This window comes from Mycteria americana, chromosome 24 (genome assembly GCF_035582795.1).
Source record: "Mycteria americana isolate JAX WOST 10 ecotype Jacksonville Zoo and Gardens chromosome 24, USCA_MyAme_1.0, whole genome shotgun sequence".
Lineage (NCBI taxonomy): Eukaryota > Metazoa > Chordata > Aves > Ciconiiformes > Ciconiidae > Mycteria > Mycteria americana.
Window position 1 is genome coordinate 2,293,719 of NC_134388.1, and position 25,946 is coordinate 2,319,664.

General features: G+C 52.5%; 1 protein-coding gene and 1 long non-coding RNA gene across 4 annotated transcripts in view; one reads left to right on the plus strand and one right to left on the minus strand.

The window, feature by feature from the left end:
• The first annotated feature begins 671 nt into the window (after positions 1–671).
• LOC142420482 (A disintegrin and metalloproteinase with thrombospondin motifs 10-like) overlaps positions 672–25,946 on the plus strand; it is a 58,239-nt gene continuing 32,964 nt past the window's right edge. Inside the window, exons 1-5 of one of the 3 annotated variants that reach the window (XM_075524472.1) lie at positions 672–962; positions 12,111–12,449; positions 17,802–18,166; positions 23,100–23,259; positions 25,370–25,587. In XM_075524472.1, the coding sequence (XP_075380587.1) occupies positions 12,362–12,449; positions 17,802–18,166; positions 23,100–23,259; positions 25,370–25,587 (831 nt within the window). In that variant the 5' untranslated portion in view covers positions 672–962; positions 12,111–12,361. Of the gene's footprint in view, positions 963–12,110; positions 12,450–17,801; positions 18,167–23,099; positions 23,260–25,369; positions 25,588–25,946 lie in introns of those variants that run through there. The other 2 variants (XM_075524471.1, XM_075524473.1) reach the window with 2 other exon arrangements.
• LOC142420486 (uncharacterized) lies at positions 9,452–11,108 on the minus strand. The gene is made up of 3 exons (XR_012778756.1): positions 10,984–11,108; positions 10,328–10,545; positions 9,452–9,874 (listed from the first exon to the last, which is right to left on the minus strand). It is a non-coding gene; the product is annotated as an uncharacterized LOC142420486 (long non-coding RNA).

Below are 25,946 nucleotides of genomic sequence, written 5' to 3' on the forward strand. Positions count from 1 at the left end.
TAGTAATGTATTGTTCTCTGTGGGACACTCCACGGTGGCAGTAGAACAAGAGAAATTATGGCATCACAGGAGCCAGCAGGGCGAAAATGATGTAACTCGGGGAGGGAAGGGACTTCTTAAAACATTAGCAAATTCCTGAGGGCTTTTTTAAATTTAAAGCCAATACCTAACATTACTGTAGAGCACAGCTGCCTTTGTTAAGGCCGTTTCATGAGACGTGCGCTGGCTTTTTAAAAGCATTTCGAAAGCTACGGTTAAAATGAAGGATGGGAGCGTTGTTCGTTCTTGAGGGAAAAAACCAAAAATCCTGGCTTGCTTTATCTGTTTTGTCCGCCGGCTGCCACCGTCAGCGTGACCTCTTTGCTTTATGGCTTTTATTGGGATGTTTTATCGGCCAGGGAGCCGCCTGCATCGCCTCTGGGGCTCTGCTTGCAGCCGGGGCTGCCTGGGGAAGATCGCTGCCTGCTCCTTTGCAGAAAGGCTTAGCTGATTAGTTTTATACTGTTGCAGGCAAGACCTGCCTTCTGCACTGATGTCAGCAGTCAGGGCGGGACTTTTACAGTCTTGTGGGTTTGGGGATTTTTTTTTTTTTTTTTTTTTTTGGATAATCCTGGCAAAATTCCTGAGCAAAGTTTTTTTTCTTTTTTTTTTTCTTTTTTTTTTTTTTTTTTTTTTGAGCAGCCCCTATACATGCTGCCTCCGAGCCGCTCTCTTATTACTGCTCACTTCCTGAAGGAGACTTTTTAGCAAAGCCTCTAGCTCCAGCGCTGCCTGGGTCTGACAGAAGAAGGTTATTGAGGAAGGCGACATAAACCCTCAGCCTGGAAACTTTCTGACACGCGCAGGACTGAGGGGGAGAGAGAAGCTTTTGGCTGCTGCTGGGAAAAAGGAAAAAAAAAAAAAAAAGAAGCTCAAGGAATTAAAAGGGGAAAAAGAAGAAAGAAGGGAAAACACTAGAAAAGGTAAAACACTCTTTAAAATAATTTTTCCAGAGAAGACTCTTTGAGGTTAGAGTGGGGTGGTCTGGGGTGGAGGGAACGCGAATGTTCTTTGAAATCAGAACCGTCTCCCTGGAGAAGGAATGAGCCCGAAGAGCATTGGACGCTGGAAAAACATTTATGAGAATGAAAACCATGTTCACCCTTCTCCAACATTCAGAGTTTCCATAAAAACGCAGGGTTGTGTTTCAAAGTGTCTGCAGACAGCAGGAGTCAGGCATCTGCACTCGCGCGCTGTCTCCCTCGCCTCCCCCATCCCCGCACCGCTCCACTTTTTTATTGCATTAAGCCATCTGATCGCATGTTTACCGCTCTAAAATATAATTCTTTTACGCAGAGCTGCCGTGGGCGAAACTCTCAATTACAGAAAGCAACAGCTATAATCCCTATTGCAGAATTATACATTCCTTCCTGTCTTCATTCCTGAGAATAAACACATACTGCGCTCCCTCTCCCTCTTTCGCTGTCTCTCTCCATCTTCAGGAGCTGCCAATGCCTCTTTCCCTCCTGTATGATGTGGTCAGAGGATTATAAACTGTCTGCCCTGAAAAAGTTGCAATGTCATTAACTTCATGTGCATCACCAGGCATTTGACCCCGTTGCACTAGTCATATATTTCTTTGCTTTGATTATGTTTTAAAGGTTTTTTCTTTTTTTTTTTTTTTTTTTTTTAAAAATCAATCCCTCAGAACATGTTATTTTAAACATCAAAGTAAATATTAGTGATGGTGAAATGCCAGGAGATTATCTCATTAGAGCTGAAGGAGCTGTGCTATAAATAGAAAGGAGTTTATAAAATAACCTTGGCAAATATCTTCCAGAGGGGAAGAATCAAACGAAGCGGGAAGCGCGGAGCCGCGCTGGTCAGAGCCACGCTCCAGGGCAGGTAGCCTGCTTCGGCGCCAGCCGCGGCTGTGCGGCAAAATTTAAAACTTCAAACGGAGGCTCGTTTTGGGGGACTTTTCTGGTCAAGCGTATGCAGGGATGTAAACCTCCGGGGGTGTTTGTTTTCCTGTTTCGGTCCGTGCCAATACCCATATTGGCTGGAGATAGCTCAGCCACACCAGAGCTCTGTTTCTTATTCGGGCCGTTAATATTCTTGTTAGCTGAGCTCGCGTGGTGACGGCGTGCGATCTAGCGCATGACGGGTGATAGCAGGAAGATTTTTGAAGTCTTTGTTCATTTCTGGTCTCCCCTGCGCTGCGGATGGTAGAAGGGGAAATGCTTTGTCAGGCGCCCAGGTAATTCCCCAGCCGGCGCAGGGGTGTTCCCTCTGCTCTGCTCGCCATAGCCCTGCCCGGACTAGTCTCAAATGCCTCCATCGGTGAGGCTTCCTCCAGTTCTTGGGAGGTTGTTCCATTGTCATGAAGTTTCTCCATATATGGAACGTGCGAGTGCTCCGGTTCTCTGTCCTCAGCTTCCCCTTGTTCCTGCTTCGCCCCACGGCAGCACCCTCTCCTTTCATTCTCCTCCTTAGATCTCTAAAACCTCCAGTGCTCGTCGGTGCGTCTCCAGTTGCATTCCCCAAGCAGCTGCTTGTTGGGTGGAATGGGAAAGGTCCTGTCATCTCCTGTAAATCATGCTTTTCCCAGATAAGGCTTGGGGGCTGAACTGTTTCATTTGGCAGAGGAAGACCCCGATAAGCTGTGACTGAGCGAGCAGTCGATGGGGTGAAGTGGAGCCCTAAGGGAAGGTATTGCCTGCTCAACATAAACAGTGTCTGCTAGTCATGCGAGAGGCCTTTTAAGTACCAACATGCAAACCTGTAACACGAGAGGCTCTGTTATCGCCGATGGCTCAAGGCCACCCAGAGACTGTTACGGGGAGGACTAAGCGCGCTTATCACGTGAAGCCCTGGTCCAGAGACGGCGTGGGCTCAGCTACCCAGAGGAGCAGCTCCGTTGAGGGCTTTTCAGCGCAGGTTGCATCAGGCCCACCCAGGGGATGATTCCGTTCAAGCACTTATCTAAAGCTTATCTGAAACCCCCAACTCCAAAAACCACTTTTCTTGCCAAGTTTCCAGCAATTAGTTCATTCCAAGCCAGAAACACCGCAGGATGTGTTTGTCACGTCCTGTCCTGCCTAGATCTCAAGTTAACACAAATGAACTTAAAACAAACAGAATTTGGACCAAATTTGTCAAGTTTTCAGAAACAATTCACTAGTGATTTGGATGATGTCAGCTCAGATGTGCTGAAGATAAAGTCAAAAAGTGCAAGTCAAGTCAAAAAGATCGTCACTTGACCCCACCACCATAGGAAATGTTTGCAGGGCGAGTAGTTACAAACATTTCCTGGGAATCTGTAAGCAGGTCGGATCTCATGCAGCGATTGGGGAGTGAGAAACATGGAAAACCACCAGCCTGGATACAGACTCATTTTTCAACACTGAAGGAGGTCTTAAAGGGACACCATCAAAGCAAATTTTCCCATCTTGGTTACTGTGAGTGCCTTCTATTAAGTCTGCAACCAATTCAAGAATTGGGAGATTCTCCACTGAGAAACTCTGCCAAAATATTTTAGCTCCATCTGACTTCAGTGGAGCAATGTCAGCGGCACGTGTTGAGTGCAGGGTCTCCCTCCAGCTGCTCCACTGCTGCTGCTCTCTTACCTTCTACATTCTCACAGGCTGGGAAAAGAATGCTTGGGGTATGCCATGTCTGACTATTCGGCATCTTTACACTTCTGTTTATCATCCCAGCCCACTGTTACTGCTATTGTGTTTCCTGCTCTTCCATCGTAGCTTAATTTTTAAAGGGAAAATGAGTTAAAATGAATCTATTCCTGTGCAGTTCTGCAAATCCTTCTGAACTCAAACATTCATAAATGTGGGTTCCAGCTGAGCTGAACTCATGGGTGAAATCCTGGCCTCCCGCTGTGGGAGTTGAGCCACTGACCTCAACAGGACCAAGACTTCACCCTGACGTGGCTACGGTCAAAACCACAGCGCAAACGATGAGTTCAGTCCTGTTGGGGTTAGCGGCTCTTCATTGCCTGGCCAGGAATGAAGGCAGCTCCTCCGTGGCCAGGCACAGAGAAATGTACTCAGTGGCCTTTAGGCTGCAGCTTTCTCGTTGGGAAGCCACACATGCTTGTGAGTCGGCATATTTTCTGTCGCACCCTGCCATACCCCATCAAATCCAAACCATCTGGGCCATATGTTTCCCTGAACAGAGAACCTGCAGGGAGGGAAAAAGGGCCCATAAACTCTGTGCACAGCAGATCTCACGGAGCTCGCTTAAGGAGTCAGAGCCTGGAAATGATCTGCAGATCTGTAAGGGCTGGAGGGAGTCCATAGCCCGATGCGGTCTGCAAGACTTCATCCCTCTGCAGAGCTCCCCTGGCACGTTCCTCCATGGTAACGTGTCTTGGGGTCTGTGGGTGCTCACTGTCATGGTCACGCTGCCGTGCACAAAGGGGGCCCCAGGGTGATTGCATGGGGGCCCCCCCACGCTCTCGCACAGACTGCCTGCTTGGCTGTCGCCAAATCACTTCTCTGCTTGCCTTGGTTTGCCCTGCTGTGAAACGAAGCCAGGAGCATTCACCTGCTTGCAGGGAGATTTCGAAAGGTGGGGAGCTACGGGGACGGTGGCAGAAGCTAGTCTGTGTGTTTGCATTACCATGCTCTCGGTGCCCTGCGAGGCTGGGTGCTGCCTGCACGTCTGCAGAGGGGGAGTCTGGGTCCGAGGCGCTGGAAGCACACAGCCAGGCAGGCAGCGAGGCAGGTAGAGCAGATCAGGACGAGCCACCTCTCTGGCCAGCCAGGGCTCCTCTCCCTTTCCCTGTATCACCAGGATGCAGCCGCTTCTCTGAAAGGACATGGTTCTGATCTCCTGGAAGGACAGCGTGGTCCAAACTGACTTTGCTGCTTTAGGGTCTCGCTCCACAGCTCACTGCATTTCCTCCAAGCCACTTCTGTATGTGACCACCTGAGACAGCCTGGGTTTCGTGATCCAAACCTGATCTAATGTCAAAGTTAACCCTGTTCTGAGAGTGAGGTGGGACCAGACATGCCCCTGAGTCCCTTCCAACCTCAGTTATTCTTTGATTCAGTCTGGCAGGACCAAATCAGCAACAGATGCTGGAGACAGGCAATGCCGTGGATCCCTTCCCCTGTCCAGGACTGTGCTATGGCTGGGTGCAGGGCCGGACGCTGCTGTGCCGCGGGGATGCTGTGCTGTGTGGTGGTAGAAGGAGCTGCTGATCTCTGTGCTCGCTGCAGGTCCCATGGTGCTTCTCACAGCCCTTCTGGGTAACCAGAGTCCCCCCAGATGCTCTTCTTGCGAAGCTCGGTGGAGCTCTCTTGTCTCTCCAGCTTCAGTATATGAGACTGTGCTGTACCATGGATGCACGTGGTGTGGCAGGCGACGAGCGGGGCTGTAGCGTGGCTCTGCCCTCTAGCATAGCGCTTCCAGTCTGATGACCAGACACGTCTTTGCCGGAGGGTCCCAGCACAGGTACAGCGCTACAGATGTGTGGGGTATGGCCCTGCCCTAAGGCCAGGTTGACGAAGGAGTCAAATTTAGGGTGCCACACTTGGTGTGGGAGCTGCGACAGGTCTTTGTAAGGTGAGTAATAAGGTGACTGTATAGAACGTGCTACTGCCTGAACCGGGACAAACAGCACGTCCCTTTCTCAGACAGATCCCTCCTGGAGAGAGCCGGTGGCGGTTGTGCAGGTGAGTGGAGCTCAGTGTTGGCACGGGAGGGTGTTTGTCTTTATGCAACCCCAGGGCTCGGTGCCTTGTGTTGCTGTGTTGTGTAAGCACGAAGACTGCTGAAGGGCTGTGGCGGGAGCCAGCTCTGCCGGGCTGCAGATGGCTGCACCGGGCTGTTGCAGTGGCTGTGTCTGCTTCCCTGCCTGCTCAGAGGTGCGAGTGCTCCTGGCCCTTCCGAGAGCCTGGGGCAGTTGCCTGGCATCCCGAGCACAGCAGAGCCATGTCGCTTGCTCCATGCTGGCGCAGGGGAAGCAGTAGGAGCACAGGGAGGGAGCTGCTTGTGCGGAGGCCCAGGAGATCTGGATTGTCTCCTGGCTGCGCTGAACCCCGCAGAGAGAAGGGGTAGTTTTATGAAGGCAGAAGGCAGTCGTGCAGGCATGGAGATGCCAGATATAAAAACAGCACTCGTGCACGGCATATCTAGAGGTCTTGGCGGTGCGTGATGGCATGCAGAGGGACGCGTGGGTACCGAACACAGACGTGCCTGCAGGTAGCGTATCCTCGTACAGATAATGTGTATCCTCATGCACAGCCGCACACAAACAGCTGCAGTCGTGGTCTGCATGCATGCGGATGACGTGCGTGCTTACGTGCATGGTGCATGTGTGTAGTTGGCAGGGGCACTGTACGGTAGGCGAGATGCACTTTCTTTTAATGACTGCTTGGTTGCCTTTCTAATTCTGCTGTTTTGTGCATGGCTGAAGCCAGCAAGGAGAGTGGTGGCAGGGGGCCAGCAAGTCTGGGTCACATGGAGCTGCTCCAAACTATTGCATAAGTCCTGTCTGAAAGTGGACCTGCTTGGTGGAGTCATCTCCTTAAAGCAAAAGAAGTCCAAGGCTGGGAGCATTGGGTTGCTCGGTAGCCACCTTACATCTGGCTGAAGTTGACTGGTCTAGCAGCTAGATTTGGGCTCAGCCCTGGGGCTCACGCTGCCCCATACCGAACACCCCTCCCTGATGATGATATGAGCTGGCACTTCTCTCATGCTTTCCTGTTGAGGATCTCCGAGCATTTTACCACACTTGGAGAAAGGCAATGACCCCAGCTTTCCAGATAGGGCCAGATCCTTATGTAACAGAGAGATAGGATTTCCAGAAAGCAAAGCAGTCGGTGTCAGAGAGAGGTCGGTGCTCCCAGCTCTCCGCTCTTATGCCCTCGCTTTGTCATGGGTTTCTTTTGCCCCTTTGCTGGTGAAATTAAAGATCCCACTGGATTTTGGAGAGGAGCAAGGGGGTAATTCAGTCCTTTCCTCACTAAGATTGCACTGAATAGACTTGAATGTAAACCAATTCTTGTGTTTTTTAAAAAAAGTACTCCTACACAGTACTGGAGTGAGCCCAAACCCCTGTGAAGCTTGCTTGTACAAAGGGATAGAGGGTGTGCCCGGCTAGAGCACAGCAGGGCCCGGTGCGGAGCGCAGCAGCGAGCCTGTAAGAGGGAGCTCGTGGTCTGCAGGCAGCGAGGGTGTTCCCCTGCTCACCCAGGCTGGTACCAGGGCGCTGGCAGGGGGACAGAGACCTGGGCTCAGACCCCTCGCCTCTCGGGTTCGGACTGGCAGCATCAGTCTGGATTTCCCACGTTGTTGGTGAGCGCCTTTGGACGGGGTTGGATCTTATTTTGACTGCGAAAGCAGCATCTTTCCTCCGGGCAAACTCTAAATTTGACCCCGCAGTCGCTGGGATGGGTGTCTGCAAAGAACCGCTCTTAGGCTGAGACGAAACAGCCCTCACAAGCGAGGTGGGCTGCAGCGGGTGTCGTAGGTCCCCTCTCAGCCTGGTGGATGCCAGCAAGAAAGGGAAAGGCAAAAGCCCTTGTCCTTACTCCAGTGTGGGCTTGATAACAGGAGCAACCGGAGGGATGGCGAGGGGATCTGAAAGGGTTGCTGTAGGGCAGTGCAGGCAGTAACAATCCCAGGGCTGGAGGCTGCTGTTTTCTGGTGAACAGTGATAACTACGTGTTTCTAATTCTTTGCTTGCCGTGCCCCCCGAGAGGCCAGGCTTGGAGCAGAAAAGCAGATTAAGGTTCAAGCTCTTGTTTTCAGTTCTGCAGACCTGTGACTTTAACCCATTTTTCGCATTCTGCAGCCAATGCACCTAGCAGTGAGCTGCTGATTAGTTAATGCTGAATTTTCTGTTTTTAACCCATAATGCTACTCTAGAGCTGAGCAATGACTTCCCAGCGGAAGTCCTGTCGTGCCGGCAGGATGACTGCAAAAAGGCTTCTGCCATCTGCAACTCAGCACGTTTTCAGCTTAGCAGTCCAGCCAAATATTTTGTCGGGAATATCAGGACGGTCTCTTGCTGAAAGCTGGGGAGGTCTCGGGAAGCTTTGCATCCACCTGCATGCTCACCGCCCGCCCGGCCTCTCGCTCCCTGCTGCGGGAGGTGCAGCGCGGCGGGGGGATCAGTGCCGTTTACTCTGTCCTCAGGAACGTGCAGGAACCTGCCGGGAGCTGGGGTGGTGACTGCGCACGCATGAAACGTGGAGCGCAGCGGGCCAGCAGCCCCCGGCTAGCAGCAAGCACACGGCTGCATCGGCAACCCAGCGCCCGGAGGGAGGGACCTGCCTATCGCCATACCCTGGGGTGCGCGGCGTCGAGGTGGTGAGAAGGAGCTTCCATCCCGAAGCTGGCCGAGCTGCGGGCCGTGGCGTTGCGATAACCCCGGTGTGGTTGGCAAGTGCCAGTACGCCCTTTTACAGAAGAAAGAAGAAGTAACCACGAGGGCCGGGGACTTTCATTAATTCGTTAACGCCGTTGCTAATAGCACAGCCCAGAAACACGGCTGGGGGTGAAGCGGTGTGGCTGCAGGGCACTGCTCTTGCTGTTCTCGCTGCTCGCAGGCGCTGCATGTCGGGAAGATGTCAGTGGAAGGGCCGGGGGCTGGGGGGTGCGCTGCAGGTATTTCCTCCCACCGGGGAAAGCTGGAAGCAGAAATCTGTGTTTGTATTTATTTCTCTCTCAAAAAAGGGAAAAGGACACCTGAGCTCATAATTTGCAAAAGTTGGATGAGAAACCTGGAAGCCGCCGGGCCCTGCATCTTTAAAAGCAGTTAAATTCCTCTTCTCTGCACTAGGAGGCACCTTGAACCTTCCTCTTGGCCCCGAGCAAAGCCCATCTGCTTCCTATTACCTTCCCATAAAGCTGCCTCCCCGGCCAAAAAGCCAGGCTTTCAGGGAATTCTGTCTGCAGCCCCGATGTTGAAATTAGTAACAGTTGTCATCTGTTTTTCTTTTTTTCCTCTTCTCTTTGCTTTATTCCAGCTTGAATTTTAAACCCCCTCCCTAGCACTCCCCCTGCTTCTCGCGTGTTTTTGGTGTGGGAAGAGGCAACCTTGAAGCCGCCACCGGCCCCGGCGGCATCGGCCCCCGCTCCCCTCATCCCCGCCGCCGCCGCCTCCTTGCACAGGCGGCCCGGCCCACGGGTTCACGCGGCGAAAGCCACCTTGGCGCGGGGAGCGGGGAGCGTCAGCCGCTTGCGGGGCGTCTGCCAAGGACAACGAATTCCTCGGGAAGGAGCAAATCAGAACCGGCCCAAGCGAGGGAGGCACGAGACCGGAGAGGTCACCCTGTGCCCCAGGCCTCCCCGCGGCCCCTCCATCCCAGCCCGCGAGACCCCAGCGTCCCGCCGCCCCCGGCACGGGCCCGGACTCCTCGGGCTTGTCCGTGCCTGCCGGTCACTGCCGCTCAGAAAGCAAAATCTGAAAACTGAGGTTATGGAAAACTTTATACGTATTGAAGCAGCCGTGGAGCCCGCACTTCTCCAGCTCTCTCCTTGCTACGGGTCCCTCTCTTGCAGGAGACGGGCTCGTCGGGGTCTCAGAAGTGAAGCGCCGCTGGGAAGGGGCCATGTTTTCCTTGCCGTGTGAGGAGGAATCAAAGCCGGGCCCTTCCCCCAGCCCGGTTTACAGGAATTTTGCAGCTGTAATTCCTGACATGTGCTGCTCCAAACATGCCTCCTTCCCCCAAGGTCGGGGCTGCGGGGCCTCGGTGCCTGCAGCTCCCTCCCAGCCCCTGCTGCGGGGGCTGCCGAGGAGCCGGGACTGAAGGGGAAGGGCGGAGGGGAGATGAGGGCACCGGTCACCACTGCCACAGCCCAGGGTCGCGGAGAGGCGGAGGAAGGACGGGAAATAATGACAGCTTTGAAGAAGCGGGTTCAACAGCTGGAAAACGAGAAAAATTAGTAGTGTGAAGCCCAGGAGAAAATATACTTCAGCTGAGCGGCTTTCTGTCCGCAGACCTTGGAGCCGTGACAGGATTTAAAAGCTGGAATCTCGAGCTTTAATAGATGCTGAAAAATGCTGACTTAGGAGAGGGCCGCAGCACGCCCGGCTTTCGTTTCGCCTTCTCCCTTTTCCAGTTCACTTCCCGCAGCCCCGCGGGGAGCAGGCGCGGAGCAGCTTGCAGCAGCCGCGGCGCTTGGCCGTGCATTGCCGCTGCCCGAGTTTGTCCCCTCTGAGCCGCAGCCCGGGGGCTGAGGCTACAAAGGATGCTGTCACCAGGTGGACACGGCCTCATGGACCCGCAGTGCTGATCTCAGCATCCTCGTGTCGTGGTGGAAGAGGGCAGAAGAAGTCCTGCCAACCCTCTTGCCTCCGCTGCCTGCTTCCCTTTACCTGAGGCTGGCTGAGCGGAGCAGCCCGAGATGAGATTTAGACAGTTTTTCCCCAGTCGGGCAGTTTATTCTCATGGTTGCTGGTTGCATGTGCAGTCTTCGAGGTCGCCGTCGTGGGTGTTGTGTCTGGGCTTTGCAGAAACCAACCTGGCAAGTGGGATGAGATGGGACTGGGGAGACCATCCCAAGGCCTCACTGATGGTCTTTGGCCATTTTTAACTGTAAATAAACACGGAAAAATCTCAACATTTAAAATACGAAACTCCAAATTGTGATTTAAAGATGCATGGTTAATCCTCCCAGCATTTCTGTCTGGTAGAGAAAAATCATTAACTCCTTTAGATTAATTATTGGGGCAGGAATCACCTCTCTGATTTCTTCTTGTACCTCACCTGTGTAGTCTCTGGAGATGGGTGTTATTCCAAGCCCCCGCAGCACAAATAACATCATTAACCGCATAGTAAAGATGGGAAAACAGAAGTAGAAACAAATTGCAGACTCCCCTGGGGACACGCGGTGACGGGGAGCGTGGCAGACCCGAGGAGGACCCGGGCTCTCCTGCCCTGCGCTCTAGCCGGTAGTTAGTCTTTGCTATTTAAAACACACAAGAGCAGAGCGAGGCAAGGGTTAATTATGTTATTCCAAGTGTTTCCTTACTGGGATGAGGACCACACACATGCCGCGGCTATTGACACCTTTGCAAAGATCACCATCCTCCCGTCTCCGGCTCCCTGCGTGCCACCATCGGCTGCTGCGCAAGTCGTTGCTGCATCACCGGTCTGAAGTCAGGCTTCAGTATGTATTTATCTGTCGCCTTTGCAGGAACGTTTGCATTTTGCGGCGGGGCTGCTCTCGAGCAGAGCATCACTGTTCAGATATTTGGGATTCTCCCGGCGGTAGTTAGGTATGTGCCGTATTCGTTGCATACGTCATCTAATCGCTGGATAGAAACAAAAACCACAGGCTTTATGCAACTCTCCAGCACTGTGAGTTTTGTATAATTGCCTCAGACTGAGTGGAAATTATCTGGAAGCCAAAAATCTTTCACTGAAGCAATTAGCAAATCATTTTAAATAACAAATACAATTGGAATCTCATGATCCATTTGTGGATAGAGCTGAGGGTAAGGGTGAGTTCACTGAATGGGTCCTTTGTTTTCAATCACTTTTTTAGGTTTAGCCAATACACTTGGGGAGCAAGTGCGCGTCTCAGTGCAGCGGTGGTCATTAAAGTGTATTTTAAAGCCAGGGGAACTGGAATAGAGAGGATTTCTAGGTTGCTGCTCACTGCCACCCCGCTAATGCTTTTATTTCGTGCTCTCCTTTAAGAGATCAGGTAACTGAGGCCAGGTCACTGTTCTGTCTGCGCTTCCTCGTGGGCGTTGCCGCAGGACAAAGGGTTCCCATTTATTCTGAGCTCCTTTTCTCCAGTATAGGTATATACCAGACCTTCAGTGCCGCTGTCGGAGCGGTGCAGGGGCTGTGCTGGGAGCAGAGTTCACCCCCGGGAGAGCACCCGGGTGTGCGGTGTCCCTGTAGCAGGATAACGTGGCTTTCCGATGCTGTGAACTGACGTGGCTAATCGCATTTGCGTTCGCTTCCCATCCTTTTCTCCCCTTCCTTTTTCTTTCCTTCTTTCTTTCCGTCTCACTCTTCCCTTCTCTAAGATCGGGCTTTCCTCATTCACCCCGCACACCATTTTCTCCCTCGTGTCCGGCTCCTCCATCCTTTGTTTCCCCTCTGCCCGTCCCTGCCGTTCACTCATCCCCCCCCTCTCCTCCGCAGGGGCAATGCCACCGAGAGCCTGCCGTTTGAATTAGCCCATGCTGACCCCACTGCACTGGCCCGGGCACAGCACGCTGCAAAGACACCGTCGGCCTCGCTGCTTTGGGGAGAGCACGGAGCGGCCGAGGATGCCTGCGGAGGGACCGAGGACTCCTGTCTCTACATAAGCGGTGGCCGAGGGAGAGACATGTTGGGACAGCGCCCTTTCAGCTGGCACAATACTCCCTGCACTGAGACAAGCATCGCTAACCATGGCAATAGCTTGGAGGCTTCTCATGTGGACTGTCATCTTCACTGCTGCTGTGTGCAACTTTCCCGGTTACACGTTCCAGTCACAAGGTAGGGATCGCTGTGGGGAGGGGAGCTGGATCCACGCACCTCCGCCGGCAGAGACCCTAATGCTGGCCCCGGGGGAGGTCTTGGGGTAATGCTGTGCTGGGGAGTAGGTGGAGACACCCCGGACTCTGCTCTGCTTGCTGTACTGCAGCAGAGCTCCTCCTGCTGAACGTGCAGGTGTTTTCCGTTGACCTCCGAGGAAAGGATGTGTTCTGCTCTCGGACGTTACGCTCCTTGACTTTTGACAGGATTCAGAGCGGTGGGGTCTGTGTAAGATGAGAGCCACGTACAGGCTTAGAAAGCGAAGGGGATGCGGTAGCAATAGAGGAAGCTCCCCTTCCACTCGGGTGGAGCGGCACATCCTTGGATGAATAGAGGCTTTGTTCCGAGGAGGGTTGTGTGCGTGCAGCCAGCTGGTGTGCTTGTGAGCAGTCCCCTGCGCGTGCAGGGATGGAGGTCTCTGCTGGAGCATACAGATACAGCTGAGTCTGGACAGATGTGTGCTGCTGGAGGAGCAGTTTTAGTTTGTGCACACGTTTCTGTAAGCGCTACCGTCAGTAAATGCTCAAACCTGCTCAGGTATGAGCACTCTGTACCTGTCTTGTATGTCTGTGTGTTTCTAATGGTCTTGTGTTTAAATGCAGAGCCACACATGCAAGTGATTGCAAGGAAAGCAGCACGTGCGTCTCTTGTACATAGATTTGTGCCTTTGTACATGATTTTATTCCAGGTTAGGAAGGGACTGGAAAGTGAGGTGGACTGCCTTGTACCCAGCCTAGAGTACAAATACAGCACTGGTATTAAGCAATTTAACTACCCTGTGTTATCTTCCCATGCTGTATTTGTGCAATTTCTTAAGAGGCAATATGAACACTCCCATCAGGCTCCAGAGGTAAGAAGAAAGGGCTCTGAAGTTAGACATTTATCTGTGCAAGGTGTTAAAACCTCGGCACCATACTTACGCAGCCATGATCCTGAAATACCACGTGTGCCCACATTAATTGCAGTAGGACCGAAGTCAGCGATGTACCCGGGCTGTTGAGTAGCGCAATGCCATCGGGCTGTAGTTACGATGGCTGTGGGTTGCCTTGCGAAGCAGAACTGGAAAGAGGAACAAAGGCAACCGAAAGCCATGCGCCGTCCTGGGTCTGAACACCGTCTCGTTGCTAAACGGGGGGCACTGCCGTACTGCAGCTTGCGCTGGGTGAAAGGAGAGGCAGTCAGACACAGGGCTGCGTGCTGTGCAGGCGCTGTGCAACGTGCAAGGTTACACAGGCAGATTTTCTTGAATCTGAAACAAGCACGGTTTCTGGTCCTTTTCGTGAAAGCCTCTGGCAATGCCTGGGGTGACTGTTCTGGGCTTCCCGCGTCCGTCAGTTCACACCTCTCTCCATCTGCAGCACCGCGTTCGCAGTACAGCGACGCTCTGACGAGGACTTCGCTGCCAGATCACCTCCATCCTGACTCACAGCAGCTCAGATCCTCCCTCGCTCACGATTCCCATCACCGTTTGCTAATACACCTCAGTCTAAACCCGAGGGCTCACCAAAATTACAGTTAATGCATTTGTGCTCCCCCAAATACTGGCTTTCCCTGAGCAAGTCTGGGGGATGAGTCTCAGCCCATGATGTTGCTGGGAGCACGGTGCCGTGGGAGCACCACGCCAGGGATCGCAGCCTGTCCCCTCCCCTGTCCCTGCCCAGTCCCGAGGGTCAGGCTGCCCCATGGGCCCCTCTTGCTGTCAGAGCGCTTTTTTAGGCTCCCTGCATCCAGAATGGTTGGCGTCGGGCTATTGAAGTTACTCAACACTTCTCTTCACCACGCTGCTGAGATAGTAAGTACATAATCCTCATAACACCCTTTCAAGAGGGTGAAACGCTGTTATCTCCTCTTAGCAGTTGGAGGCATGGAGAATAAAGGCCAGTGTTTTCAACAAGCCACTGATTTTGACCAAGTGACTTGCTCCAGTTAGCAGTGGAGCAGGATTCACGTGCCCCGTGTGCACGACTCCAGATCAGTGTATTTATTTTATGTAGGAAAAAGATTAAGGTATCATAGTCATAAGCTGTAATTATCTTTGTGGGAAATAGCAGCCCAGCGTTGAAGGCCTCTTCAAGCCAGCAGAGATGTAACGAGATTCAGATGTAATGTGTACACTCAGGCTGCAGTTTTTAACAGTGCAGGGAACAGCAGCTCAAACAATTGACCAAGGATTCAGCACATGCCCACCGTTGCTGAATGGTTTTTAATCAAAAGGAATTTTCCGCTAGTGCCTTAGTTTAACCATAGTGATAGATTAGATGCTCTCTGTTTTATTGAACGTTAGGTGAGGCTAATCTCCCTGCTCCCGACTCACATGTAAACCGATGGACACAATGCCAGGGCAGCCTGAAGCCGTGGGATCCCATAGCATTTTCCACAGCCATCCCTTAGGAATCGTGTCTGGGCTGCAGCTGGGGCTCCTCTTTGCTTTGGTGACAAGACCAGAGCAAACATCTGCTTCCTTTTCATCCTTTAAGCAGCTCTGTCATGAGGCAATGGTAAGCATACAAGGAGGGAACGAAATCCTCCCTCCTCCACTTTCACCTTCCCACTCTTCTTCTTTTTGTTCAGCTTAGCCCTCTACCTCCCCTGTGCCCCTTCCCTTCCTCTGCCATCCCTGCCCCTGCAGATGTGTGCTCCCTTTCCACCAACAATGGGGCAGCGAGGTACCTCTCCCCATACCCCATCCTTCCTGCTTCCCAGCTTTCTCCCTTGCCCTGTCCCGGGAAGTCTGTGGTCCTCCAAGAGTGCCCAGTGTCCCACACAGCAATGGGCAGGTTTTCCTGGACAAAGGCTTTTTATAGCATCTCTTCTGAAGAATTTTGACGGCCCTCTGGAAACAGCAGGCTCTTATCACCAGTGCAAACCCTTCTGATACAGTGGGTGCAGTACTGCACGTTTCAGGCCAGGATCTATTAATACAGTGTGAAGTGGCTGAGAGGGCAGAGGGAACATGATGGCTTTTCTGGAAGGAAGGAAGGGCCAAACAGAGCGGCTCTTGCTGGTGGGAGCTCCTAGTATGGTCTGTGATACGGGGAGCATGACCAAGGCAGAGATGAGCAAATGAGGGAATAAGGGAACATCTGTGATGTTGAGTGGAATCCACAGGGTTAGGGAGTAAAAGAGGTCCTAATCTCTTAGAGCCTAATCTAATCTTTTACATTTTTAGAGGAGAGCAAGGAGCCAGCTGTAACACTGGACGAGGACACTGGCTTCTTCCTTGTGTTGAAAGTCTCTGTTATTTTTTCCCGTTCGTGGCATCCCCACTCTAAAGCGTCACTTCCTAAAGCATTCATGTGATGCAGGGCACTGCTCTTAGATCTTTCTTCCTGTTCCTCAGTTTCCAGAGTGACATCCCTGAGAGGATGCATGGTGACCGGCACTACAGCGAAAGCAGGTTCTCACACAAAACCTCACTCCCAGGCTCCGGACATGTTTTTTTCCTCCTGGATGTACCTTGCAGGTCAGGATCAGAGACCACAGCCCAGGGTCCCAGGCCCTTTGTAGCCACTGCGTGCGCAAACCTCCTTCCGAGTCACTATTTTGCAAGACCATGTGGACTGCAGAAAGGGAAAAAGAAAAACAAGACACTTCCGATAGCAAACTTTTCCAAGCCTGAGGTCATTGCTTAAGTGCAAATAGTCACTCTTGTTTGCCTGGCTGCATCGCACGCGAGGCAGTGTGATGCAGGAGAAGCTGAAGCACAGGAAGTTAAAAAACTAATAATTATTTCTGGCTTGTCGAGGCAAGGGAGAGGTGCCAGAAGTGCTTATGGTTTGGAAGGATGGGAGCTAACCCCTAAACCCAGCTGGTGGGAAGGACTGTCCCATTACCAGTGGCCAAGGAAACCACTCTGTCAGGCTCCCACACTGGAAAACACACTAGAGAAAAAGGAAACTTTCCAGTGCTGCCATGTGGTAAAAGTGTAATTTGGAGTCCAAATTTATGATGGCTGGGAAGACTTTGAAGATGGGTGCTGTGGAGCCAGGCAAAATGCAGCCACCCTGGAGCAGCCTGGCCTCTCCCGTTTGCTTAGGAAACAACTACAAATAGGATGCAGAAAGCACAGTAAGAATATTCCAGAGTGAAAAGAGGGCAAATCCTCTCCCGCTCCATGAGCAAACCTCCAGCCATGAGGGGTTCAGAAGAACACACTGTGATGGGGGGAGCTATCCTGTCCAGTGCGTGATTTTTTACATCTTCCAATGAAGCCTCTGGTGCTGAGGGCTGTTAGAGACAGCTGGACCTCCAGTCAGATCCAGTCTGGCAGTCCCTGTGATGTTTTGCTTGGAAAATGAGAAATTTCTGTAGAGGTTGCAGAGTGCCAATTTCTTTGACAGCCAAAAGTGTTGCGTTACTGTGTGAGTGCAGGCAGACGTTTTGGACAGTGACCTTGTCAGAGCACATTTCCTAAGTGGTACGAGACAGGCTCAGAAACTCAAGTGCCCCAAGAGAAAGTGCTAAGCCACACTGATAGGATAAAGAGCACCAAGCTGGTGAGCTGGGAAGGCAGGACGGTGTCATAGATAGAGACCTGACTGGGGAATTGGGATGCCTGACTTCTTTTCCTGCTGCCTTTTCAGCACAGCTGGGGAATTCTGGTTACCCTCTTTCTTACTTTGATTGCAAGTTTGGCATTGCAAGGACGTTGTCTTTGTGCCTCTTAGGAGGATGCCTGGTACCTAATGCACTAATGCAGCTGTGATTGGGAAGGCTGGTATGGTGCTGTTATTATGCAAGTTATCAGAGTTAGCAGGTCCACATGGCAGCTGTAGATGTTCTGAAGAACCCCACAGTTCCTTAGCGAGACTGTCTTCTCCTGAGACATTGTCGCCCCAAGGCTCATTCTGGCTCGTTTTGAAGAGACCTTATTGCAAGCTTTGTTATTGAAAGGATCCAGGTTAAAGTAACCCTCCAAACCACAGAGTGTGACTCTGCACAGCCTGGAGTCCCTCTGCCCAGAGGAGGTGGAGAGATGGGGGACAGTCCAGGTCCAGAGCCAGAATTTGGGTGTCCTGAATGGCCCCTTGGACCAGTCTGTTTCTCTCCATCACCTGCAGAGAAGAAGATTACGCTCCATAGGCTCAAGGCCTGTCGACACCCAAGGCTCTGTAGGCTGAAGGCCTTTGGGAATACCCCAAGGATCCTGCAGCCTGGACAGAGCAGACCCTCTGTGTCAGGACCCTGTCCCTCTGCCTCGCGCTGGCTGCGGCTCAGTTGTGCTTAGGCGCAGCCGGCTCCGTGCTGAAGTTGCTGGATGTTTGACTCTCTTTGCAGAATGTCATTCCTCCTGTGTTTGCTTTCCCTTCCCAGAGGAGTTCCTCTCCAGCCTCGATCACTATGAAATTGCGTTCCCCATCCAAGTGGACCAAAACGGGGACTTCCTTACCTTTGACGTGAGAAGCCAGCTGAAGCAACGTCCTCGGCGCAGTCTGGGCTCCTTGCCCTACGAGCCATCTGAGCAGCAGGTTTTCTACAAAGTCTCTGCCCACCGAACCCAGTTCCTCCTCAACCTGACACTGCACTCCAACCTGCTGGCTGAGCACTTCACTGTTGAATACTGGAAGCGAGATGGCGTGGACTGGCAACATGATTTCCACGAAGACTGCCACTACGCGGGCCACTTGCAGGATCAGTACCTGAACTCAAAGGTCGCCATCAGCAACTGCAATGGACTGGTGAGTCTCTGTATTTTGCCCAGCCGAGAGCAATACTAACAACTAGAGCTGCCCGTAAAGCAGAGCTGATTGCAGCCTCTTTGATCTTTGTTGTAGAAGTGCAACCCGGTTTGGGTCCCAGCAGGTGGGTCCATGGGAAAGGCATGGGGTTGGTGTCAAGCTAGAATATTGCACACTGTCACCAAAAGTCAGCTGAAGGTGAAGGCGGCCACATCCCTTCATTACATCTGTAGGGGTTCCTGATCCGTGTTTCGCTTGTAGTCCAGTTTCTACCAAAGTCAGTGGGCGTTTTTCCATTGATTTTAATTGGAATGGGGTAATCCAGGCTCTAGACCATTATTCTGGCTCTCACAGAACTCTCCCCTCCACTTCCAACAGCAAAAGATATGTTTCGCATGTGCTAGTGAGGAAGAAGTGCAGGAGGGCAGGAATTTCACAGCACAACTGGGAATGTCAGAAGTGCATTCAGATCCTTACAATTGCAGATTCATTCCTGGGGTTCCCAGTCACTTCTGTCCAGATTTCAGGAGCTAAAAATGTGACTTCTGGGGGAAAAACTGAAATAATCAGTTTTTCAATGTGAAAAAGAGAACATCAAGAGAGGACAAGATGGCATTCCTCAAAAACAGCAAGGCTGCTGCAAAGAGGGTGGGAGTGATCGATTTTGCATATCTTAACAGCTAGGACTAGACATCATGATCTTAAATATCAGCAAGAAAGCTTAAAGGTAGACAACAGTGGTAAGGATAGCTGAGGTCTGGACTAGATTGCTTGGAGAGAACGTGGCCCCTACATCGTTGGAGATCTTTAAGAATAGGCCAGACAAATGCCTCTCAAAAATACTCCAGGTATGATTCATTAGCTCTTCCAGCATTGGGAATAAACTAAGGACTTCCATCCTTATTTTTCTGTGATTTTCTGATATTTCTGGCTCACAAAGCACATTTCATGACCTGCCAGATGGAGGGATGGAGCAAACATACCCTGTTAGCGAATCCCAAGGATGATGGCTCCCTTGGAGGGGTAACGTAGAAAAAGACTCTGTAGGCCAGATTCATATTTATGCTACAGCCCCACCTCTTAGCAGTATTCTGGCAGTGTGGAAGAGCTTCCAAATGGGAATGAATTCACGTTTGATTTATTGCTAAATTACACTGCCAGAACAGTGCTGTGGGTTATTAACAGAAATGGGAATCTGACTCATTATATCATAGAGTCTAATGTTTCTATCTCACAGCCAAAAATCAGAGCTGCATAAACTCTTGGTTCCCTAGTTAGCCCTTTGTTTAGGTACAGGAACTCTGCTGAAGTCCTAGACAATTTACTGGTATTCACAAAAGCACTGAAGGGTGAGCTGGATGCTGCTGGCTCAGAAGGGATCTGGCATTAGCCTACCTTCCCCCTTCAGAGGGCAGCAAGTCCAGGGCAAGCAATGGCCCAGCAGCACTTGTCCTGGGATAATTCAGTCCACAGGCTGTGTTTAGCTCTGGAGAGATACCAGGGGCTGTCTGGAGGAAAATGTAGCCAGGCACAAAGAGGGACGGAGGGTCATCCAACAACCTCTCCTTTTCCTGAACTCTGTCCTTCTGCCCTCGAGAGCTACGGACATCAGCAAGGAGGAGGGAGGAGGTCTTCTGGGTTAGTGAGGACAACAGGGTCAGGAATTTGGACAAGAGGAGTCTGGCATCTTTTTAGCTGCAGAGTGGGGGCTGTACTTGCCACCAGAGAAGACCTGTTGCAGAGCTCTGGTTGATCAGTAACAGCTGATCTGCTCGTGCCATCCCTCAGCCGCAGCACGCTCCCCTCCAGGCAGGCATCAGTCTGATTTGGAGGGGACAGGTAGGGACAGAAGAGGGTCTCTGGTTGCTGAGGTCTCAAGGTTCAGGTTCGTGCTGACACGTGCTAAGGGGGGACTGCACGCGGCGACCCGCGTTTGCGCAGACCTGACTCACTCATGATGCAAAGGGGGTTGTGTGTTGTGTTGTTGAATGGGCACAAGCAGGGACCAGATGCTGGTTACAGGGTAAGCTGTGCACGAGGAGGAGGGAAAGGGATGATTGCATCCACAGAAGCATCCAACACAAAGCTGTGAAAATGGCTAACAAGCCCCAAGCCATCCTCCTGTCCTCAAACTCCCACATCCCTAAGCAATTTCTGTGTCTGCAAGGTGTATCGCTGTAAACCGCTTTGTTTTCAAACACCCACAATGTAACTCACACCTTGCGGCTCCCCAGCTTTGGACCGCCAATACCTGGGCACGCTCCCATCGACTCGTCTTCCCAGCCACACGCACGGTCACCCCAGCCTGAGGGCAGGCAAGCAGCGTGGCTCACCCCACGCATCTCCCATGGAGGGCACGCCGTGCTGCGCTTCAGGCTGAGTGGGGGGAAAGCCACCCAGGCTTAAGATTTTGGAAGCAAAGGGCAAAATGGTTCATTTTCCAAAACACGCAGAGCCGTGAGCTGCCAGCAGGGCCAAGCACACAGCAGCTGGAGCCTGCAGGGAGCAGCCCGGGCAGCTTTGCCTCAACCTGGCCAGAAGCTGAAATCCCTGTCTTAAGCAAAGCCATGTTTCATCCCACTGGCTGCACGAGATCTCAAGGGCCCATGTCCTACCATCAAAAAAATCACAGCAAAGAGCAAACAACTTTAGGAGAGAAATGCCACTCTCTTACCTCTTGTGTCAGAGCTCATGAAAGGACACTTTAAAGGCCAGGTTTTCAACCCTGTGTGTCTGTGCTGAAATTGTGCTTTCACCTAAAAAGCCCTCCTGAAGTCAACATGAACATTAAATGCTTGGAGCAAGGCAGATGGCCCCACTGCTGAGGCTAACGTCGAGCTGCTCGTGTGCATGTACAAGGAGGTGGAAGAGCTGAATTGCAGTATGTGGCTATGCTTTTCTTAAGTGTGGTTATAAGCTAATAGCATAAACCGTCCTTGCTCTGCAGATGACCTGGGTGAATCATAGACAGGATATCCAGTTTAGCTCCCCCACAAACCACAGGGATCTCTCAAAGGGCTTCTCGCCGCCCCCTTTCAACAGGCTTGTGTCACGTCCAGCACCCAGCCCTCAGAGCTTGGTCTTTGGGGTCAGCGATGGGGCAGTTTTGAGACTCCTGTGACGGCTGGTCTTCATTGCCGAAGGATGCCAGGCAGGCAGTGGGGCCTCCTGCCTCTTGCGCTCTGCAGAGGCTCCGGGTTTAAGTAAGAACGGCCCTTTTCTAGCGGTACATGGTTTTTGGGAAGGACGTGCTCTCCCCTCCTGCTGCTCTGCCCCAAGCCGGTGGTGACCTCCTTCTCCCCGTCCCACAAAGCCAGCAGCCAGCTGGCTTCGCAGGCCGACACTCGGCTTTCCGCCGGAGCCCTCGCCAGGCTAACCTCACAGTACCTCGCTTGTGTTTGAAAAGGTGGAGCTGAGCCAAGAGCAACAGAGCCTGGTGCAGGAGGAAATCCCCCGGCACTCTGGAGATGGGGACTTCACTGTGCACACACTGCCCCGATTCAGCTTTCATGGCAGGGAGGGAGAGGGGGAGAGACCTATTACGGAGGCAGCGTCCACCCCGGAGAGGCTCTCCCCCACGAACGCCCAGCAATAATGCTGTTACGCAGGTGGTGCCTTCCATGCAAGGACCCCAAGATGTTTTAGAGACCTGCTTCCTCACTCCCCATCCTGGCAGATCAGGGCTGCTGTCCCCCTTGCACAGAGGGGAGCTGGTAAAGTGCTGTGACATCCAAAGGACAACACCAGAGCAGAGCTGATGGCAGAACGGGGGGTGTCTCTGCACCCAGAGCTATGCTTGCGCACAGGGAGTGGGAGGACAGCCAGGTAACGTGGGTCTTAGACTTTTGGGCTACTTCTTGTCCTGCTTGAGCAATGTCAGGCATGTTTCTGTGCTTCGGTTGCTTGCTGGTAAAGTTCAGCTGATAGCACACCCACGTTTCTTGGAGTTAGGCGAGATTCAGTGCCAGGAGTTGTTACAGCGATGGAGCTTCTACTTGTATCATGTTGGGCAGCCAGAAACTTTTTAGGTTGCTCAGACCTTTTAGGTAGAGGGAAAGCTTGCTGCGAGTACAGGACCAGCTGCAGAGGAGAGATCTTGCAAGCATCTGGTGGGTTTGGCTGCTCGTCCTGCTGGGGTCTGCTCCTGCCCAGTGGTCACTGTCTCACGAGTGGGTCCACTCGCAGAGAGCAAAGTCTGGGCTTACAGCTGGGATTCATTCAGTCAAAGAATAAAATACGGGAGAACAACAAAAAACAAATAAGGGAGCAGAAACAAGGTCATCTGACTGAGGTGGCCCGTCAGAGGTGTAAAAGGGGCAGTGATGCCTATGGGGCACAACACAGGTTTCAGGCTGCAGAGAAAGGTTGTGGCTGCTGCTGGTTGCCTCACTGCTAATCAGACTTCAGATTTTAAAGATTCGGTGTGTTTCTCAAAAGCCTCTGAGCATCTACACTTCTCTGCAGCCCTGTGCCCGAGTTTCCCAGCTGGTGGTAATGGTCCTGAGCTGCTTTCAAAGGTTTGTCGGTGGGGTTGAAAAGTATAGGAGGAAGATCTCATTGCTGAGTTGTGCTGCTATTTGAAGGTATGGTATTTAGGATCCCACAGGCAGCTCTCAATTAGACTGAGTGGGTGGAATAGGAAACAACTTATTCATAATTTTGCAAGGAAAGACTGTGATTTCCAGGGGACTTTAGTGAACACAGATGTCCCAAGGCATCCACCACCATCTGGCTCGGTTTTCTCTGGTCTGTAGGTTCATGTAGTTCAGTGTTTGTGCATAAATGAAGGATTCCTTCACATTCCCAAAAGTATTTGTCAGTCCCCAGAAATTCAGTGGTTCATCACGAGAAAGCTCATTATGAGAAGCCACCAGTATGTCACCAAGTTCTCCCTCTACCTCTTTTATTGCCTTCCATCTCTTTCCTTCTGCAGCATGGGGTGATCGTCGCAGATGAGGAGGAATATTTCATTGAACCGCTGAGCCCGGGAGCCAATGTCAGCACAGGGAGCGAGGGCAAGGGCAGCCCCCACGTCGTGTACAAGCGATCGTCTCTCCAGTACCCACACATGGATGCAGCCTGCGGTGTGCTAGGTACTTGTACCCACCAACACATCCTCAATCCATCCCAGTGCAGGCTGGGAAAGTCCCGGTAGACCAGGCTTTGAAGGTCCGCACTGCTCTATATGGCAAAGAACCAAATGTATCTCCTGCATTCAAGACAGTTTTCTGTATTTACTTTTACCCACATTAAGGATTTCTGGTGGCCCGGTCTTTGGAAAACTCTTGTACTCTCTTCTTCGCAGCAGGGCTTTTAAATTTGTAAATAGAGCATGGAATAGAAGAGAAAAAAATGCCTTTTATTGTTCTTAAGAAAAATCCTCCCAGTTTTGGCCAATTTACAAGGTATTGAGAAATCGTAGCTTATGCATGCTCAGCAGAGACTTGTCTTTGGGTTTTAGTCACTGAAGATTGTGTCCACCTTGAGATACATCTGCTGCTGTCAGACCAGGTGGAAAGGTGCCTTGTAGGGTGGGATGTGGAATCTGGTTAGTCACAGTGGGCTGTGGGAGACATTTATAGAGAATGGCAATTGCACACCTACCCCACTTCTACGCCTACAGGCCTTTGACTTCCTCAGGGACTCACACAGGTCTGCCCTGGCCTCTCCCCACATGCCTGTGCCCTTCTTGTCCTTGCTTGTAGTCAGACTGTGTCCCAGAGCCTGGCTGAAATCCCCGACCCTTGTGAATGTGCAAAGTTTCTCCATCTACCCAAAATGTTGCATGCACACAGGATGCTGCTCCCTCAGTTTACAGAGTCTTCCCCTGGCTCCGTAAGGATGAGAGGAGATGCCACCCCTGCAGAGGAGCCAGCTCGCGGTTTATGGGTTAGAGTTTGTGGGTGCAGAAGCAGAGCTGTTCCCAGTTGCTCCTGGCAGGTTTGTCTGTCACTTCAGGATGTTCATCCTGTGCCCCAGTGGTGACACTTGAAGAGATGAGGAGTCACTGCTGGAAGGGATGGAGCCTCTGGAGACACCAGGGCACTGCCAGCCTGCTCTGAGCAGGCTCTGAGTGTCCCCAGACCTGCCAGCATCTCTGGAGACAACCTGTGCTTCCCTGGCCCAGCTCCTCCTGTCCCAGCTCCCAAAGTCACGTTGGACGAAGCGCCAGCAGACTCCCCTTCTGCTGACTCTTTGCCACATTCCCCAGCTTCCAGACGAAAGTTAGCCTGTTCCTAATTGCTTCTTGGAAAGCAAAGACCATGCAGTGGGAGCTACAGGCCAAATACAGTTCAGAACAACCACAGCGTAACTGGCCCCAGCAAAGCTGCCCTGTCCCCTCGCCCTGCGGGCTGGACCTGTCCTGACCTGCCCGGCACAGCCGGGCCCCGAGCACCCCCACGAGCTCCCTCTGATCAGCCGGAGGGGCTGGAGCGGGTAGGCGGTGGGGCCGCCTGGGATCTGCCCATCTTCCCAGTCTTGCTGGATGTTTGATGATCCAGCATCAGAGCAGAGGAGGGGGATTCAGCCGGCTCTCCTGGCAGGGCAGGAGAGCGGTTGTAATCTCCCAGTCAGCTCTCCTGCCCTGGGGTGGTCTCTAGGCCGTGGGTTTGGAGCTGATGGCCCTGCTGGGGACATCTCTAGGGTCAGGTCAGTAGCACTTGAAGCCTGGAGCAAAGTCCTACAAACCTGCTGCTGCTTTGGAGGCTGCAGCCATTTCTGTGGAGGAAAAGCCAAGTCCTAAATTCAGGCTCTGGCAGGAAAAGGAAAGAGGAAATGATCCGCGATGGCTTTATTTTCAGATTATGTCTGTGTAGTTTCTAAATCCACACTGCTCTTCCCTGCGACAGAGGCGAGGGCAGGGCCTTGCGGTGCGGAGGCAGTGACGTGCATGGGGCTGCCGCAGCAGGACGGGCGCACACCTCTGCGTGCAGCGCCCGGGCAGGAGGAGGGCAGGGGAGGGCAGGCAGGATGCCAGCAGGGCCGGCAGGAGCACAGGGACAGCCCTGGGCTGCAGTCGGAAGAGCTGAGCAGATCCGGCTGATGGCAGTGGGGATGTTTGCTGGGTCCGCACGTGGTGCATAAATAGCCTTGCAGTGGCCTTTTCTTTCCCGAAACCAAGCTCATACTGCGCGCCCCTCACCTCTGTGTGCTGCCGAATTGCTGCTGGAGGGCAACAGAAAAATCTCTTTCCTTCCTCAGATGAGAAGCCCTGGAAAGGGAGACACTGGTGGCTGCGGACACTGAAGCCCTCCCCTCTGAAGCCGTCGGGCAACCACAGCCAGCGAGGCCAGCTGCCCCTGAAGAGATCTGTCAGCACGGAGCGCTATGTGGAGACCCTGGTGGTGGCTGACAAAATGATGGTGGGGTACCACGGGCGGCGGGACATAGAGCAGTACATCCTGGCTATCATGAATATTGTAAGTGTTATAACCACATCATGAACCTTGGGGGGTCCCAGGGGCTCACGCACCCAGCGGCAGAGAGCAAGCAGGAATAAATCCTCTTCGTCACCCTGAATGTCTGGGTTTGGCAGAGGGTGCCATGTGCCTTTCCTGCAAGAAGACAAGCGGGATGGGAACGCAGTGGGGAAATCAGATCTGTTCCAAGACAGCAGTAGCTTCTCCCCATCCCCAGAGCAAGACGTTTGGGTCAAAAATCCTGACACACTGCTGCTGCTCATGAGCAGTGATACTCTGGAGCCTGCAGGGACTCTCTGTTGTATAAGGGAGGCACTGTAGGAGAGGTAAACTCTGGCCCGTCTGACCATGCTACAGGC